General features: G+C 45.5%; 1 protein-coding gene across 2 annotated transcripts in view; it reads left to right on the forward strand.

The window, feature by feature from the left end:
• The first annotated feature begins 81 nt into the window (after positions 1 to 81).
• rassf5 (Ras association domain family member 5) overlaps positions 82 to 15,456 on the forward strand; it is a 29,508-nt gene continuing 14,133 nt past the window's right edge. For both annotated transcript variants that reach the window (XM_068720258.1, XM_068720259.1), the window contains exon 1: positions 82 to 937. In XM_068720258.1, coding sequence (XP_068576359.1) covers positions 151 to 937 — 787 coding nt within the window. In that variant the 5' untranslated portion in view covers positions 82 to 150. The remainder of the gene's footprint in view (positions 938 to 15,456) is intronic.

A 15,456-nucleotide genomic window follows, 5' to 3' on the forward strand; every position in this document is an offset into this window, starting at 1 on the left:
TTAAAGCTGTCAAATGCCGAGCGTCACTACTACACGCTTTGCCGCGGGCGTGAGTTGAGTTTACATTCAGGGCACGGAGTAAAAAAACACGCGCTGGTACACACTCCAAACTGCCGAACACACACACACGCATTACAGGGGAACGGGACAATGGCGTCCGTGAGTGTAGTGGGGCAGCACCCGGGTCCGCACCCGTTGGACTCGGAACCGCTGCTCTTCAAACTGACCGGAGGCAGAAAGAAAATCACGCTGCCGAGGAAGTCGTCCTGGGAGAAGATGATGTTCAGTAGAAGCTCGGGGAGCGGCTGGGAATGCGGCTCGTCCGCCACTGAAGGGAAAGCGGGAACTCATCCCTCGTCTCCGGGACCAGCTGGAGAAGCGACAGCGAGAGGAGGAGGGATGATGCCCGGCGAAGGATGCCGAGCTCCCGCTGCGCCACGTAGCCTGGACCGGGACAGAGAGGACTGCGACAGGCGCACCGCAGCCGGATGTGTAGAAAGCCGAACAGGGCACATCATCAACGGTGACTGCAGCGTTCACTGTGACTCGAACCCAAACACGGGTAGTCGGAGAGGGGCTTCGCTCAAGAGGTCGAGTATCAATGTCATGCCAAGCGGAGCGTTTACGAATGGACACAAAGGAGCGCACCGGCACCGAGACGCGCCACATCAGAGCATCGCCTCCTCCTCCGTGCCAGCACGAGCGCACACCGGCAGTCTGTCTCTGGAACGGCTTACGCAGGGCAGGACCGGAGTGGTCAGGCTGGCCCGCACCGAGCCTCCCCGCAGGGAGGTCTGGTCCATCTTCCCCCGGGGGGTGGACCCTCGGGTGAGGACCGAGAGGGGTGAAGGACACCGGTTCGAGTCCAAGCCGTGTACGCGCGACTGGTGTGACGGCTGCAGCCGTCAGATCACTGCTCAAGCACTCAAGTGTCAAAGTAAGTATAGACTCATCCAAATCATGTATTCATCTGTCTGTAGAGTCTTTTTGTGGAAATGGGTGTTATTAGTTACCCATTGGCAATGTTTCATATTTTATGAATCCAAAACATGCACTTAAATAATTGGCTAAACTCTTCCTTCACTCGTGATATTGGTTGTAGTTATTCTCCCTTATTAGATGATACAGATAGACTTTGTTGGTGCATTAAGGAGAACTTGACTTACTGGTCTGTATCTTGTTTCTGGTACACTATTTTTGTAGCTGGTTGCTAAACTCTTCCAAACTGGTTGCTGTGTGCACATAAACAGACATGTACACAGAGAAGTGTGCATGTGCCTTTGTGACTGACAGGGAAGGACATTTCCATGCATTTTTTTTGCTCCATAGACAAAGCCAAATCCCTTCCGTGGAAAGCCCATTATCTTGTCCTTCCAGCTTTGCAGTCTGGCCTCAAAGAGCAATGAAAAGATAGAAGAATTAACAACATTACACTGGTGAAATCCAGACTCACAAAATGTGAGTGTGTATGAACTTGTGTTTTAGTTTGACTAGGATGGGAGAACAAAGCATTTGATCCATCAGGCATACAGATGTTATAGTGACACTGGAAGCAGCCATTTAAAAACTTTTTACATTCACTCTGCCTGATATCTCTGGAGTCACATACAGTACCTGACTGTAAACACTGCACTGCTGAGAGCTGCTCGGGATCCGATGACATCACTCCCACCTGCACAGCTCTGGGATGCAGACAGTTTGGGCCAAGCCAATTTGACCTGGCAGATATGTGTTTAATCAGGCTTGAGAGTACACAAGTGCGTACACATACACACACCTTTGGTGGGAGTTCAACCTGAAGAGTTTGTGTGTGGCGGCTTTGCTGTACACATACTGTATTGTATGTGTGCGTATGTGTGTGTGTGTGTGTGTGTGTGTGTATGAGAGTGCTGCTGACTCGGCATTGTGTCAGCAGCACTTTGTCACAGGGAGGCTGCGGCTGCAGAACAGAGTGAGATGCAGAAATTGAAGAGAGGGTCGAGAGAAGGGAAGGAAGAAAAGGGGACGGACTGGCTGAAACGGAGGAACAGAGCCGAGGGGACATGGAAACAAGAAAAGGGAAAGAATGAGAAGTAGTTGGAATCAGGGAGGACAAAAATAATGGAAAGAGTCAGAGGAGAGGTGGAGGGAGGCATGGTGATAGGAATGAGGAGAGACGGAGAGCTAGAACAAGAGCGATGGGGGGGGGGAGAGCAAGAGTTTGTCCTGCACTGCAGAGCTGTCTGATTTAGTGTGCTATCAGCAAGAGCTCAGTGGAGCGAGAGCAGAGATTACTGGAGCGCTATTCACACATACACACACCCAGAGAAACACACACACGCAGAGTTTCTTTACAACTCAAGAACTTTTTGTCTCCGCTGGTCTCTTTATGGATCAAGCTAATTAGCTCTGTAGTGTTCTGCGGCCAGCAGCTGCCCTCTAGATCAAACTGCCTGTTCAGCTCCCTTTTCTTGGAAAACATCAGAGGTGAGTGCGGTATGCAGTCATGGGGGGGAGTCACCAGGACATTTATGACAAGCGACACAAGTTTTCGACATATCAGGGTATTTTTGTGGGGAGAGACGCAACCAAAAGCTGCCAAAATAGAAACGGCACACACACACACACACACACACACACACACACACACGCACGCATGCTCCTCTTTCAACTACACCCAGCAAATGACAGGGAGTGAGAGACGGAGGCCTTGTAGCCATAAACAGCCATCATTCTGTCTCTTTGTCTCGTCGTGTGCCTCGCTCCCTCTGTCTGTCTTTAATTTATCAGCCTCCCTTGTGTCTGCTTTGGCTATGTTACATACAAAGCTCATAGAAACAGCACTTTCTCCCTTGAGACAGTCGGTTGGGACTGTTGTGATGGGGCCTTGCCCTACTGAGGAATCTGTCAATCCAGCCAGAGCTCCCAGTCTCTCTTTGTTGTTGCATGATCCTCCTACAGCTGGCTTTCGTCTGTGTTCATGCTTTAAAATAAATAAATCCTTATTGCTTCTGATGAAAGCTAGATGGAGTTTGATTTGCAGTACGCATTCCATACAGCAACACCCCCCACTATATATGCATAAATACACTACACACATATGACCAACATGCCTGATAAGTGACAGTCTAGACATCTATGAGTTCTATATGTCTGCTTTACTGACACTAATCTGCTCCATTAAGGGAACTCACTCCACTTACACTCCTCTCTAACGTTCTTCTATTGGTATCCAAATGTCTAACACTTTTGTTTTGAACAAGGAAATCACCATAATACACAGAAATAATGATAGATAGTTATATATATATATATATATATATATATATATATATATATATATTTTTTTTTTTAAATAAAGCTGTAAAGAAAAGTCCAATGAGTAACAGTTATATAAATCTGTACAGTAGATTCGGGTTGTATCCTGTTAGTGGCTGTTGTTTATCAGTGTTCTTGTGATTTGAATTGTCATCTCTCCATGTTGTGACGTTGGTCAGGGCAGGCAGGGAGCAAGGGAGGGAGCAAGGGAGGGAGCAAGGGAGGGAGCAAGGAAGGGAGGGGACTGGCAGTCTCCTTAATCCCGGCTCGTGGTGTCTCCTGCCTGGGATTACGTCTCAGGGATGGAGAGGTTGGGATTACAGGCTGGCAGACGGAGTCAGACGTCAGATTAGTCTTTAATTAACCCTCCTGTCGTGTTCATTTCTCCCCCCTTACTTTAGTGTTTGGGTCTGTTTTAACTGCTCTTATATTAACACAAAAAATCATCACCACATTTTATTTAACACCTTTTTAAGCTGTAAACAATGTCTCAGACTAGTGGTTTACATGAATAACTGATGTGAATATCCAAAGAATAGACACTGAAATTGTATCGCTAAATTAAATGAAACTGTTGTAAAGACATTGTTGACCAGAATATAGGCCTCCCGGACTCCGCATCCCACAGACTTTTTGTAGCCTCATTGTTTGACCGATATACTCCTGCTAGAATCAACAGACCCGTGTAGGCTTGGAGGTCTACCTGGTCCAATGCTCTCCACGTGTTCAAAAATTAGGTCCAGAGTCTCTCTGACAGAAAATCTCCTCATCAGTCGCCTACTCATTGTGCTCACAGAGTAAAATGAGAGCAAGGCACAAATAAAGTTGTATATATGGGGAAAGTGAGAAGATATGAAACTTTGTTTAGTCTGGAAGGTGTGGTTCATGTGGGGGGGTGGGCACATAAGCACGGGATAGAGATGGGTTCTCATAACAAACACCTGATTTTTTTGTTTGAAGTTTGAAATGTGTACAACTTTATATATGGGGCTGTGAACAGGTGTTCACACAAGTGTGTGTGTGTGTGTGTGTGTGTGTGTGTGTGTGTGTGTGTGTGTGTGGGAAGGGGGGTTGTTGATGTGTATGGGGCTGTTTTCCATCTGATGAATGGACATAATCTAGTGTTTCCCATTCATTTCCTATGGCGGTCACTTTTGACCGGGAACACCATGGGTGTTACAAAGTTGACTAAACCACAAAAAAATTCAATGAAAGTGGTCATCAGCAATCGTATATGTTCAAATGTCTAGTGTGGAGGATATCATAAGGTCTTGAGGCAATCAGATGTAAAACACAATATTTATGATTGATTAAAGTAAATCGGTCAGATTTGACCCGAACACAACAGGAGGGTTAAAGCTTTCGGGGCACTATGCTTTTGTGGTACCGGTGCTTCGACACACTGGGTTTGGTCCTCTCCTGTCTCCAACCTTGTCCAGCAATAAGACATGCGCCTCTTACTGTGTATGCATACATACTAGTTGCAGGTAACACTTCATTTTCAATCCCTATTTAGCATTCATAAGCAGAATACAAACAATGGTTAATGGTTTCAAACACACTAATATAGTTGTTGTAATATAGTAACATAAGGACATTTTAAGGAGTTTACAATGCGTTTGTCAACAATTATAACTCCATGAAGCATTCATAACTTGCTTATTAACTTGACAACACAATATAACACTGCTATATTTATAATGATTATTACCTGTTAAAAAGCTTTTACAAACCATTCCAGTGGGGTTTTATGATGAATACATTAAACACTTAAAAATGTTCTTAACCTATAAACCTTAAAGGGTAATTGAATAATCAGTGTTTCTTTGCGATTGATAGATTCATTTTGAAGCTATAAGATGACAAACATTTGTGAAAAATGTGTAAAACAAATTTTGTGTTGCCCAATTTGGAATCCTCCTCTTGTTTAATCTGTCTGACCAAAAATGTGCATTTGCAGTGATATGAAATAGGAGAAACCAACAAATCCTCACGTTTGAGTACCTTGAATCAGGAGTCTTTGGCATTTTGCTTGATGAACGATTAATTGCAAAATATTTGTCAGTTGATTTTCTGTCGTTCTACTATTCAACCGATCAACTAATTATCAAGCATGAAAGACAATAATAACGGGATACTCCAGAGATTGTTCAGAGAGGCCATGTTTGCATGGATTTGTACCCCTTTCACTCCCTCTGTGTACTTTGGTTTGTTATTGGTTCTGCTCGTTATCCTGTATATCTCAGAGCACTGTACAAAGAGGTGAATACCCCGGAGATCAGAGCTCCTCCGAACACAATTGCACAACTCGAAAAAGCATTTGGGAACTATTTGTGCTTGAAATATTTGCAAGCAGAGTGGAAGTCCTTGTTGTTACAGTGAGCAGACGTGGGGTCGTTTGCTGGTCACTGTAGAGACAGGGATGGGATACTCACTTTGACACTTGGCTGCCAGGAAGCCCCGCATGCACACACACACACACACACACACACACACACACACACACACGGACACACACAGACACACACACATTTGCCAAAGACCTTCATAACCCTCTCTGTGTATTCTTTAAGCCCCATGGCACTCTTCTCTCTTCAGACCCCATCTCCTCCTTATTTTACCTCCTACCTTGGCCTACACAATACCAACCTTGTCTTAGGAAGCCTTGCAGTCATTTCACATCGGCCTTCTCAAAGCTCCATTCACAGTTGAAGAAGAAAACATAGGAAGAAGGTTGTGTTAAATGGCTCATAACGTTCTTGTGCCGGCATGCCACTGCTGCCGCCCTGCCAGACGTGCGATGAATATAGTTTTAACTAGACGTCAGCCGAAACATTCCTTCAGACCTCAGATGTCTTAAGTTGAAAACAAAACAGAATTTGGATACAAGGCTGCATTGAATGTTGAAGAAAGCTATTGAGCGCATGTTCATCAAACTACTGCATCACACTTCTATTACGCTGCCTCTTTCTTCAGTGTCAACTACAGAGAAAGAGTCTTCTCCCAGTCGATATTTCACCTTGATAGAAAAAGGAATACAAGATGGGGCACGCAGATAAGGGTTTTGTTTTCGTAGAAAGACCTGCGTGGTGTTTTGTGCTCTCCTCACCGTGCACCATCGCTGCTCTGCCGTATGTGTGGCAGTGCAGTGGGGATTTTCAACCAGGCTATATTTAGGTCGCCCTTGGTGAATAGTGATAGGAGGACTGCAGAGGAAGAGGTGGTTAGGACAGGAAGGACAGGACAAAGACGTTCTTAAGCACCTGTTTGATGAGAGCAATTTGGAGATTTTTATAAAGACACCTAACGTTGTTCTCTGTTCCGCAGTGAAAAAAATGGTGACATCAGAGCATAACCTTCTTCTGCCATTGCTCGTGATTATGTCATGTGCTTGAGAGTGAGACTGGGGAGCACATCCTGTTCTTCCAAACTCTTCAATCTTAGAAGTAGGTCAGAAGAACTCTTTCTCTCTTTTTTCTTTTCTTTCACAGTGCGTATTAATAACCGACGGACTACGCATCACATCAATCCACACATACAAGCGTCCATACACACTCACTTGAGGTGATGTATGTCCCTCTCGCTGGCGAGATATGTTTCTGTTGTGGGATTGAACAGGAAGGCTGACTCACCTCCCCTCAACCACTGCCATAGGGTTTCACACTAAGGAGACAGAGAAGGGGGAGAAGAGAGGAGGTAGTGTCTGTAACTACCTCTGCAGTGGTCTGTGACGTTTCTGCTCTATTTTATGGAGATCCCATCCTCTTCTCTACTACAAAATGAACTGTGTACAGTCAACTGCTGAGGAAACGGAAAGAAGAAAAGGCTCCTGTTGCATGAAAGAGAGGAGAGAAGGGGAATAGAGAAGCCACGACTGTGAGGGGGTCTCTGTCTCTTTAAGCTGGCTGTTTGCTACTGCAGAGTGTGTGGGTGCTGCAGCAGAGACAGAGAGAGAGGGAGAGAGAAACAGGGGGAGAGAGGACGAGGGAGCATTGATAACAGAGACACGTTAGAGAGGACCAAGTAGGACGGCAGAGATTCAGGGCTCATGTCCGCACGCTGAGGTGTGAGGGAGACCGAGCAGGTGAGGAGATAAGTGTGAGGCAAGCAGAGAGGTGAGAGCATTAGGGAGTGTGTGAGGAGTACAGGTGGAGGGGTGGCAGAGCGAGTGGAGAGGGGGCTGTTTATTCGGAGCGTGGCACCGGTGGCAGAGTGGCTGCGCTGGGATGGCAGAGGGGGGAACTGGGGGGGCTGGCGCTGGGGCAGTCCTCAGCGGGACAGGGCCAGCGGGGGGCAGGACAGGAGGACCAGCGAGAGCTACGCGCACAGGACGGTGCCTGCCGGCTGGTGCCACCATGCTCCATCCATGGCACAGATAGCACTGCTCGTCCCGGGGCAGGAGGACGTGGAAGGAGAGTCGGGGTCGGGGGGAGTTGAAGGCGTCGGGGCGGGCAGAGCGTTACTCGGCCAGGTGTCACTGCGTCTGGATGAGGTCAGGGGTGATTCGGAAGGGGAGGCCGGCAGCGCCTGCTTCGGACAGGTGTCACGGCGCCTGGGGAGGCTGCTGAAGAGGCTGCCCAAGTCTCGCTCCTGGAGTGACAGCCTGCGGATCCTCCGACGATCCTCCTCTAACGGTTCTCTGCTCACCACCTCAGGTATGGAGTGGCGTGTGAATGAGCGGTAACAAAAAACTGGGAATTGGGATCCATGCATGGAATCCAAATCAGTTTGGTGGTGATAGGGGTCTGTATTTTGGGGAAAAAGGCAAAGATGATGAGTAGACAAGTTGAGCCGGGTTGGCCTCAAACACCAGCTGTGGGCCAAAATATTTGGGTATTGTGTGCATCAGTCTGTCTATCTGTGAACTACAATGCCCTCAAGCCCTGTTACTCTTTGTCTATACCCACCCTCTCTATCGGCTGATCTATCCCCCTCCACACGCTTTTGTGTGAGGGCACATAATGTCCATGTGTGTGTAAGACTGTGTGCTAACAGTGAGGACACAGGCTGCAGACAGACTGGCTGTAAACAGCTGAATCGTCCGGTAAACAGGTCTGATCAAAGCAGATGAAAGCAGTTGGATCGTTCATTTTCGCTCCAGACACACAAACACAGAAACCATTTCTGTTGCGAAGATTCTACGTAATTGGATTAACATATTGACTTTCATATTTGTAGCAGGAATTTGAGATAAGGTGGAGCCAGCTGGAGGTTGCAAGGTATTGATTTGTCCCATGTTTTCCCCAAAATACAGGCTAATGCAGCTTTTTTTTAGGGAGTGATGAATACATAATGTAACATTAGCCCAAGTTGTGGCTGGGGTAAAAAGTGGCAGAGAGCAAAATGGCTGGGTGCTGCAGACTTATTGATTCATTCACAGCGACATACTGACAGCTGAATTAAAAAAAAGATGTTGTCTCAGCTTGTGTGTGTGTGTGTGTGTGTGTGTGGGTGTGGGTGTGGGTGTGGGTGTGTGTGCGCGCGCCCCTCTCTGTAAGCCTGATAATGCCCTGACCAAACATGACTCAGGGAGCTGCTCATCAAGAGCTCACCACTCCACCTGAGTGATGTCATGCTGCAGCCTCAAAAGCTTCAGAAAGCGGCATCAACAGTGTGAGCTACAGCAGACAGATGAAGAGTATTTTTAGATGGTGTTCCCCTTAAGGAGACCTAGTTAATCTTTCACCGACCCAAACCACATTCCTCAGTTCCTCTTTGATTGTGTCTAATATTAGCGTCCGTTTAAGTCAGAATCTTGGGAAATGATGCAAATCGGGGAATTCTCAAATTCTCTTCAACTGCTAATTCTCTAAACTTTAACTGTACGGTGTTTTAGGAGGGTTACAGTTGGATGTGTTTAGGGACATAGTTAAACTGTTGTTATTTACACGTCTTTGTTTTTGAGGATACTTTTGAACGTTTTTGCCAACTGACAATTTTTCAGGATTACTGTATAAAAAGTGTTGGGGACTTGTATTGGGAAGACATGATCATATCGTGTTATCATTTTAGAAATAACAAATTAAAGGGGCACTCCACCTTCTGAAGTCTGATAATAACCCTGATGATGTCATTATGTCGGCTAGGAGAGTAAAAATGTTGAACAGAAAGTCTGTGTAAAACTTGGACTGTGTGAAAGATTTGGACAATTATCAAACATGGAAGGTCAAACTTAATGATTTTATCAAATTGAATTATGGGAAATGTAGGATCCAGATCAGCTTTTTTCTTTGGGTATCGTTCAATACCGAATACCGATCTGATACCAGTGTTTATTTAGGCTGTGTGCCTCACTGTTTGGATGAGATTGGGATCATTGTTTTATGTGGAAGGCAAATTCAGGCTTGACTTATAGATTGCTTTCCTCTCTTTATAAAACAAAATATAACAAATAAATACATAGATATAAATATACTGACTTACTATTTATTAAAATAATGGTATCCTACACCAGGTCCAGCCATTTGAGTCAGTATCGGGTCAATCAGTTTCGGTATCAACTGGACTCATTCTTGAGTCCGGACATTTTGACCTCTGCTTCTTTGAACAACCTTTAATGTCAGTGGACAACATTTCACTGCACTGAACATCAATGTGATTGAGCTTAAAGGTCCATTCTTAAACTTAGAAATAGTACTTTGTCAAAAAGAAATTCTTAACTAGTTATTTGATTTCTGTTGGAGCTTTCAGCCACATAGTGTGGTCTTCATCAGCTGATGAATTATCTCTATTACAACTGAGCAAATTCCATCTGCTGATGAAGACCATGAGATGTGCCTGAAAGCTCTGGAAGAAATCCGCTAAATGGCCTTTGAGTAAAGACGGTTTGTCAAATCAATGTATTCACTATTTTCATAGCTCTGTAATGTTTTTTGCCAAAACAAACCAACTTGTTTTTGTCGTACATTCCTAACTATCTAATCGATGCTGACAAGCTCCATCAGAGGAGCATTTAACTTGGATTACAACATAAAATCACCAACACACAAACTCCGCAACGATATTGTCTTGAGCCACAGAAATATTCTCATAAAGAATATAAAGAAATAAAACAATTTTCTAAACATTCGGCTGCCTCCATCTGCAGCTCACTGGACAGAATAAGCCTTTAAAACAGTCTGGTTCTTCTTGTGTTTGTTTGGTGAATTCGGGGAGCATCTGTAGCTCGACAGATGGACGAATTGAGGGAGGGGAAGGTATGAGATGCTGCGTTGACGGAGATAAAGAACTTCAGTATCAAATATGAAATTATTGTTTGTGCACATATAGACACAGATGTCGAGGGGAACTGGGGCAGATTTTATTTAGGTTAGGAGAGATTTGTTTGCTCATGTCTGGTGGGTCAGCATATGGACTTTGCATCCTGGAAGCTCACTGAAGTCGAGTGTGTTTGAGAGACAACATGAGAGGACAGAAGCAGGATCGTTTTGATCTCTGACGATGAGCAGTAGAATGATTAGCATGGTGTGTAGTGTGTGAGCAGCGCAGTGGGAGAACATGGATAACTGCTCCAAATGAGCTGTGATGGGATCAGACTGTCTAAAGCCCCCCAAAGCTGCTCTTAATTCCTTCATAAGACCTGTAGAGCTCCCTTAAGGTTCATTAGTGACCGTGTTGATATCCTCGCTTACATGTTATAGCGAACTCACCCCTATTAATCCCCTCGCTCCTGACGCAGACAAGGAGCAAACACAATATGTCCCTCCCAGTGTCTCTATCTGGTGCCGCACAGACATCCTCCATGACCCGAGAAACACTGCTAATCTGTGTCTCTACCCCCCCACTGTCTGTCCCACACCCACCGTCTCCCAGAACAAAACAACCCCCCACATCCCCTGTATATAATGACAAAAGTGGACAAACAACAGCGATTTTAGGAGACAGAAAAGAGAAGCATGACTATGGAGATTTTTCACTCGGCAGCCTCCACCACCAAGAACAGGATCGTCATTTAATACGCTGCAATCGAAGCTCCTCCTTTCCCGACTCCCCCTGAGCAGTTATCGACCCAATTGCTGCAGTGGAAGTTAACACAGCCGCCACATGTATAGACCTTTACATACTGTGCATCTAAGCTCTTTCCACTGTGCTGATGGAGTTTCCTATAGCACTCACTCTTTCTCATCTCCCATCAATCTCCATCATCGTCCAGCTCATGTCTGGAGGCCGGGTCGTTTTAAAAGCATGCCAGACTGGAATGATGGCATGAGAGACAAAGAGGGAGTCCGTGCACGCATCTCCTTCCAGTCTTCCGTGGCGATACATAACACCACGGCCCTTCCCGTTGTTGAAACAACACACACACACACACACACACACACACACACACACACACACACACACAGACTCTAGACTCCATGGCTCTGAGCAGGATGAACGGATGCTGATGAATGTTTATGGCTCAACTTCATTACAGTCATCTCCTGGTGTCCGGTCCCCACATGCAGGCGTGCATGCACGTTCACGTGTATTCACTGTCATCACAGTCCTTAAATTGTGTAGTGGCTCTATTTAACCAGGAAATGCATCGCTGAGATCAAGCATCTTTATCTGGAGCGTCCTCGCAAAGACAGCAGCAGGACATAGAAGTGACAAAACATATGATTTAGAGCTTTGATAAACCTGATGAAACAATCAAAGAATCATAGTTCTGTAGTTTACCAGACAAAATAAAATAGTCTATCAACACTGACAGCTAGATTAGCTTGTCTTTGGATCACAAGTACTTTTAAAAGAGTCCGTTGAGACAGGTTCTTGAAGTTTTATACGTGACTGAAGCACTTTCCAGTCAAAGGGGGCAGAGTACATGAAGGCTCTTTTTCCCTTTCAGTGCTTCAGTACAGAATCAAAGCAAATACAGAAAGTGAAAGGTAGTTTCCAGCCAAATTTTGAGTGATAGACATTGGAGTTGGATGTGTCCCTGCATCTGCTGAATCCAGTGACTCTTCTTGAGAAACCTGTTGTGGCATTCCCAGAAGTGAACCTGAACACAACTTCTCCTAAAAATCCAGCAGAGGGGAATCTGCCTCGCTCTCTTTGGTTAAAGCAACTTCCCCATTTGATTTGTAATCGTGTACTTTCCACAGCTGAGCAAAAAGGGAAACCCCTGCAAGTCCCAACATGGAGTCCAGCCTAGAGTTTCGTCTCAGGCATTCAAACGACTGCCATGGTTGTTTTTGCAGACTCCCCCCCACTCCCTCCTTCATTATTTCTCCTCACAATTCTCTGAGATCATGTCTGTGTCAGCACGGCTGCTTAACCTTCAGGGCCCTTCTGGGTCACTTGTGCTTCTTACCCCGCTCATTAGCACTCACATATGCATAGCACAGCATTTAAAAGACACATCCGCACACCTGGCATGCATACAAGATACAAGAAAAGGTCTGAATCACTTGTGCATCACATTTAGTCCAGCACCTTGTACCTCTACTGTAAAACAGAGGAGGTGCACTCTGTGTTTACGTTGATGATGCTTGGTGCTCAAACATAGTCAAAGTGGATGGACAGTGTTTCACTAAGATGTCAGCCATGTCGTCTGCCCTGAGAATTATTTGTTGCTCCTGTTTACATCCTTCCTTATGCAAATAAAAAAAAATGCACCACAGAAATGCCCTGCTGTTTTTGATTTTGTCGTGGTTTTGTTTTGTAGTAATATGAAGTCCAAACCCTGGGGGTTTATTTCAGGTGTGAAACAAGACAACAACACGTTTTCACAAAGATGTCAGCAAAAATACACACTGTGCTAGCCACAATATTTTCTTTATTTATGTAATTTTTGAGTCAGGCAGTATTTAGTCCAAAATGCTGAAATGTTGATTTCCTTGTATGTAAATACAGTACTATATATACAGTATATATATATATATATTTATATATATATATATATATATTTATACATATGTGGGAGACAGAGACAGTAGGTCTTATCAGTGTGGGAATAATCTGGAGCCGAGGTGAACTTGCTGACAGTGGTGTATCTTACTGTAGGTGTGGAACAGGGAAAAAAATCTCTGAGCGTTCCTCCCATTTTCCTTGCAGTTCGTTACTTTTCCTGTCTCCTTGATTAATTATCAGGAGAAAGACCAGGGCCAGGATACTCTGTAAGTAACAACCTACACTGATTTCTGTTTGGAAAAAGACAACGGAGGACGTTTAAAGGCACCATGTGGAGCTTTTGACCACCAGTAGTGCTATGGAGCACTGTTTTTTAAAAGTTGATTCAATTTTTCTTTGCATCGTGTGTTCACACCATACAAAAAATAAACACAACGTGTTTAAGTATTTCCCCCCGGTGACACCCAAGTGGAGACGCGCATTGCTGCGTGTTTGGCTGACATCTCGAAGTGGATGACGACACACCACCTCAAGCTCAACCTAGACAAAACTGAGCTACTGTTCCTCCCGGGGAAGGGTTGCCCGCACCGGGACCTGTCCATCACCATTGATGATACCATGGTGACGCCAGCTCGGACTGCGAGGAACCTGGGTGTGACCCTGGATGACCAACTGTCATTCTCGGCTAACATTTCATCCGTTACACGCTCCTGCAGATTCCTGCTCTACAACATCAGGAGGATTCGTCCCTTCCTGACTGACGAGACGGTGCAGGTTCTCATCCAGGCTCTTGTCATCTCCCGCCTGGACTACTGCAACTTTCTACTCGCCGGAGCCCCGGCGTCGGCCATCAGACCTCTGGAGCTTGTCCAGAAAGCCGCAGCTCGCCTGGTGTTCAATCGCCCCAAGTTCTCCCACACAACTTCCTTTCTCCGTTCTCTACACTGGCTACCTGTAAGAGCTCGCATCCAGTTTAAGACTCTGGTGCTAGCCTACAGGGCAGTGAAAGGAACAGCTCCTTCCTATCTCCAGGCCATGGTCAAGCCTTACACCCCCGCCCGACCACTTCGCTCTGCTGCCTCGGGGCGATTGGTTGCCCCGTCGCTCAGAGGTCCTGGCGGCCGATCGACCCGGTCACGGCTGTTTTCTGTCCTGGCCCCACAGTGGTGGAATGAACTTCCCACTGACGTCAGGACAGCGGAGTCGCTGCCCATCTTTCGGCGCAGGCTGAAAACCCACCTCTTCAGGAAGTGCTACCCTGAGCCTTCCACTTAGCGCTTATTGTTTTCATACTAGCTTGTTGCACTTATTGTATTCGTATTACTTATAACACTAACTGTTTTTCTTGTTTCTGTACTTTGGCTCTGAGTTATGGTCTGCTTCATGCTCTTAGATGCTTGTTTGGAAAAGGAAATGTACTTATGACTTCTGGTGACTAGTAGTTCTTTTGATTACCAATGTTGAATGCACTTATTGTAAGTCGCTTTGGATAAAAGCGTCTGCTAAATGACTGTAATGTAATGTAATGTTAAGTGAGTAGCACTGACTTTGTTGTTTGTTTACAAAAAATCTCTAGGGTGTCTTGGGGAAATATGCTCCCTTGTCTGTATTGTAAATATGAAGCTTCTGGCAGCTTAACACTGAGACTGGAAACAGCTTGCCCGTGTCTATCCAAAGGTAGAACAAATAAACCTGTACCAGTTCTTCTTGATGGCACTATTTTAAGGAGGTTTTGTAGTTGGATTGGATGAAGCTAGGCTAGCTCTTTCCCACTGTTTCCAGTCTTTGTGCTCGGCTGACTTAGCCAGCTGATGGGGACAGCTTCATATTCCCTCTACAAACGTGAATCAATCTCCTCATCTAACGCTCTGTAAGGTATTGAAGAAAAACATTTCCCAAAATGTTGACTATTTCCTTTAAGCATGGTTGAATATAGAAGTAGAGGCACATTCTGTAATCCAGAGGGAGGGGGGGTGGAGTAAATGAAGGAAAGCAGGACAGGAAAGGAGTTTCTCTCTTCCTTTCCCCTGTGTGTTTCCTTTCCTTCTCTCTTTCAGCAATGACCTCTAAACTGTCATGAGCAGAGGATCCCTTATCTGAACTCTCCTCAACACATCCCTCTTGTCAGCGAGGCACTGCAGCCCTTCCTCTCTCTCTCTCTCTCTCTCTCTCTCTCTCTCTCTCTCTCTCTCTCTCTCTCTCTCTCTCTCTCTCTCTCTCTCTACCACACACACATACTTACGTCTATCTCCCTCTCTTCTGCACTGACCTCTAAACTGTCACGAGCAAAGTATCCTCTATCTGAACTTTCCTCTTTGTTGGACA

This window comes from Cebidichthys violaceus, unplaced genomic scaffold (assembly GCF_023349555.1).
Source record: "Cebidichthys violaceus isolate CVI_PGR_0920_01 unplaced genomic scaffold, fCebVio1.0.p SCAF_25, whole genome shotgun sequence".
Taxonomy (NCBI): domain Eukaryota; kingdom Metazoa; phylum Chordata; class Actinopteri; order Perciformes; family Stichaeidae; genus Cebidichthys; species Cebidichthys violaceus.